Source organism: Charadrius vociferus, unplaced genomic scaffold, assembly GCF_000708025.1.
Source record: "Charadrius vociferus isolate BGI_N301 unplaced genomic scaffold, ASM70802v2 scaffold1041, whole genome shotgun sequence".
Lineage (NCBI taxonomy): Eukaryota > Metazoa > Chordata > Aves > Charadriiformes > Charadriidae > Charadrius > Charadrius vociferus.
The window spans coordinates 1,653,613-1,656,686 of record NW_009646843.1 but is presented as its reverse complement, the minus strand read 5'-3'; the positions used below and the strand labels follow the sequence as shown (position 1 = coordinate 1,656,686).

The window sequence follows — 3,074 nt, the reverse complement described above, 5'->3', positions numbered from 1 at the left end:
AGAGAGCCAGGTCCTGTGTCAGCCCAGGCTGTGCCGTGGGCAAGTGCATGGCTGCCCCCCCCCCAGTGCCGGGCTAAGCCCTGTGCCAGGGACTCGCCATACCCTCCCCATCCATCCCGCACGGCCCCGTGTCGCCTGTCCCTCCCTTCTGGCTGCTCAGCTGACTTCCTTGGGTGCTGGGGCCGAGTGGCTTCCCAGGGAAAGCAGAACCTGTGTAGGGGCCAGCCCTGGGTTCCCTGAGGGAGTCTGTCCATCTGTCTCGTTGTGCACCAGATATCTTAGTCAGCCCATTTGCACATCTTGGTCCCGCTGCAGGATCCTTCCAGTGCAAGGTGCCAGGGGCTGCTGTTCCCATCTGCACGCGCAGGGTGTGTGCAGTTATCCCGTGTTTTGTACAGGAGGAGAAGGGTGGGGAGCCTGGCAAAGCAGCAGCCTGCTGCCTCCTCTGCTCCTGCCAGCTTTGCTGGGAGAGCCTTGCTTCCATACCCTTACGTTCTCTTGCAAATGACCCTCTACTCCCAGTTGTTCACCAGCCAGACCAGTTCAAAAGCTGGGGTTGCCCCTGGGAACTTCCATCAGAAAGACGGAAGACTCCATTTGAATGCATGGTCACCTTGGGTTTCCCCGAGGGAGGGTTTCCTTGGGGTTGGGAGCCACGTATGACACTTTGTGTGCCCTCCTCTCGCTGGGTTTGTTCCTTGTCATGGCCAGAGGAATGTAGAAGGTAAGTTCAGGCACCTCTACCCATCCTCTGAGCTTCCCTCCACGCCATGTGCCCCCTGTGTCCCCTTCCACCCCACTTTCCCTCTCTGGCTGGGTGCCTTCCCCACATCAGCTTTGTTCCCCGGGGGAGATGAGTCACAGGTGGAGTCACAGTGACACCCTGGGGAAGGGAGGATGGCCAGTGCTGGCAGGGAGGGCTGTGACACCGGAAGGTGCCAGATGTGGCATCACGGCGCTTGATCCGCTGAGGATGCCACTGTGATACCAGCTCCTCATGCTCCCTTCCTGACGTCTCGCTGGCTCGCATCAGCATGGGGTGGATGAACTCACTGCAGATATGGGGGCTGCTGGCAACAGGGGTGTGACGCTGGGGGACACCCAGGCAGACAGAACTGACCCTTTTTCTCTCTCAGAGCTAAATGCCTCCAGGGCCCGTGGCAGCAACCACAGCGTGAACAGCCTGCCAGGACCGCCGGCCACCTGCGGATCCACACAAGGGTCTGTGGTCAGCTGGGCCGAATCCTTTGAGACGCTGCTGCAGGACCGTGTGGCTGTCACCTACTTCACTGTGAGTGCCACAGCCCAGACCTCAATCCTTGTTAACGTTGACTCCTGGTCACTGGCAACCAAGCCGTCCCACAGCTGTGGTGTCATCCAGGCCAGCAGCTCTCTCTACCCTGCAGGAGTTCCTCAAGAAGGAGTTCAGTGCCGAAAATGTCTACTTCTGGCAGGCATGCGAGCGCTTCCAGCAGATCCCGGCCAGTGAAACGCAGCAGGTACTGGCCCCCGCACAGCCATGGTGTGGCTGAGCCTGGGTGATGCAGCTGCTGGGAGGGATGTGGGCAGAGGTGGAGGTGGCTGTCGTGCCTGCATGTCCCAGGGTCCTGGCAGACCCCTGTTCTGGGAGGCTGAGCAGGCTGGGGTCTTTTGCGGGAGGCAGAAGGAGATGCAATGTGCATCTTAAAAGCCACAGTCCACGGAGCAGAACATGCTTCTCCAGCCCAGGGTGGCCAGAGGGTAGAGAATGCTGCTGGGAAGACAAGAGACCAAGGGCAGAGAGCTAGACAGGGGCTCATGAGGACAGAGCCACACAGCTGGGGGTGACAGTTCCTACTTCGGGCTGTACCTCCATGGAGACACTGGCGTGTTGTGCCCGGAGCTTGGCACTGGGTGGTGGAGGCTGGCTCTGATGCCCGTCCTGATGTGCAGGTACCGAGCTGGTCCCAGGGGGACTCAGCCCCAGAGGGCTCAGGTGGCTCCATGGGGTGAGTCAGGGGCTCCCCACAGGGCAACAGTGAGGAGGGGACTCCTGGTGCTGACCTGACACCCCCTGCTCCCCTAGCTGGCCCAGGAGGCACGGCGGATCTATGATGAGTTCCTCTCCAGCCACTCTGTCACTCCCGTGAACATCGACAAGCAGGCCTGGATTGGGGAGGACATGCTGGCCACCCCCTCCCCAGACATGTTTCGCATCCAGCAGCTCCAGGTATGAGCAGCACCTGTGCTCCACCCCACCCACAGGATGGGGGCTGCGGGACCACCCTGCGCATCACCCAGCATCTCTGCTGTCACCGGGGGGCTGTGCCACGGGGCAGTGGCCAGAGTGAGCTGTAGGTGGGCAGGGGTCTTAAGCCCATGCATCCTCCCTTTGCAGATCTTTAACCTGATGAAGTTTGACAGCTACACGCGCTTCGTTAAATCCCCGCTCTACCAGGCCTGCCTGCGGGCAGAGAGCCAGGGACAGCCCCTGCCTGACCTGCGGCCCCACTCCCGCAGCAGCAGCCCCCCGCCTGACCTCAGCAAGGTGAGTGGGGTGGGAAGGGGGGATGGAGACCTGTCCCTTTGCCTGAGAAAATGATTCTGGGTCCTTTCCCTGTTCCTCGGAGCAAATCCAGTCCCAGGCTGAGGACAGACAAGAGGTCAGGGGAGTGGGGAAAGGGAAGAGGCAGCCTCAGATGTCCCCACGCTGAGGTGCTTCTCTATTCACCCCAGAAGTCAAAGCTGAAGCTGGGCAAGTCCCTGCCACTGGGTGTGGAGACGGCGGGCAGTGGTGCCAACCGCAGCCCCCGCCGGTCCTTCAGGAAGGGAGAACGGCGGGAGCCCTCCTGGGCAGGTAGGTGCTGCCCCGAGTGGGGCAGTCGGGACTGTGCTGCCCCCAAAGGGAGCCCACGGTCCCCACCACCGTTCCTCTGTCTGTCCTAGAAGGGGGAGAAGGCGGTGGGAATGCCATGCTGTGGCGGGAGTCCCAGGGCTCGCTCAACTCCTCAGCCAGCCTGGACCTGGGCTTCCTGTCCTCGGCCAGCACGTCTGCCAGCCCCTGGACAGAGGTGAGTTGTCGCTGGCGCACTGGC

General features: G+C 61.7%; 1 protein-coding gene across 1 annotated transcript in view; it reads left to right on the top strand.

The window, feature by feature from the left end:
• Positions 1-1,060: 1,060 nt before the first annotated feature.
• RGS14 (regulator of G-protein signaling 14) overlaps positions 1,061-3,074 on the top strand; it is a 4,224-nt gene continuing 2,210 nt past the window's right edge. Inside the window, exons 1-6 of the mRNA XM_009893753.1 lie at positions 1,061-1,291; positions 1,407-1,499; positions 2,066-2,209; positions 2,378-2,527; positions 2,716-2,836; positions 2,926-3,050. Coding sequence (XP_009892055.1) covers positions 1,061-1,291; positions 1,407-1,499; positions 2,066-2,209; positions 2,378-2,527; positions 2,716-2,836; positions 2,926-3,050 — 864 coding nt within the window. The remainder of the gene's footprint in view (positions 1,292-1,406; positions 1,500-2,065; positions 2,210-2,377; positions 2,528-2,715; positions 2,837-2,925; positions 3,051-3,074) is intronic.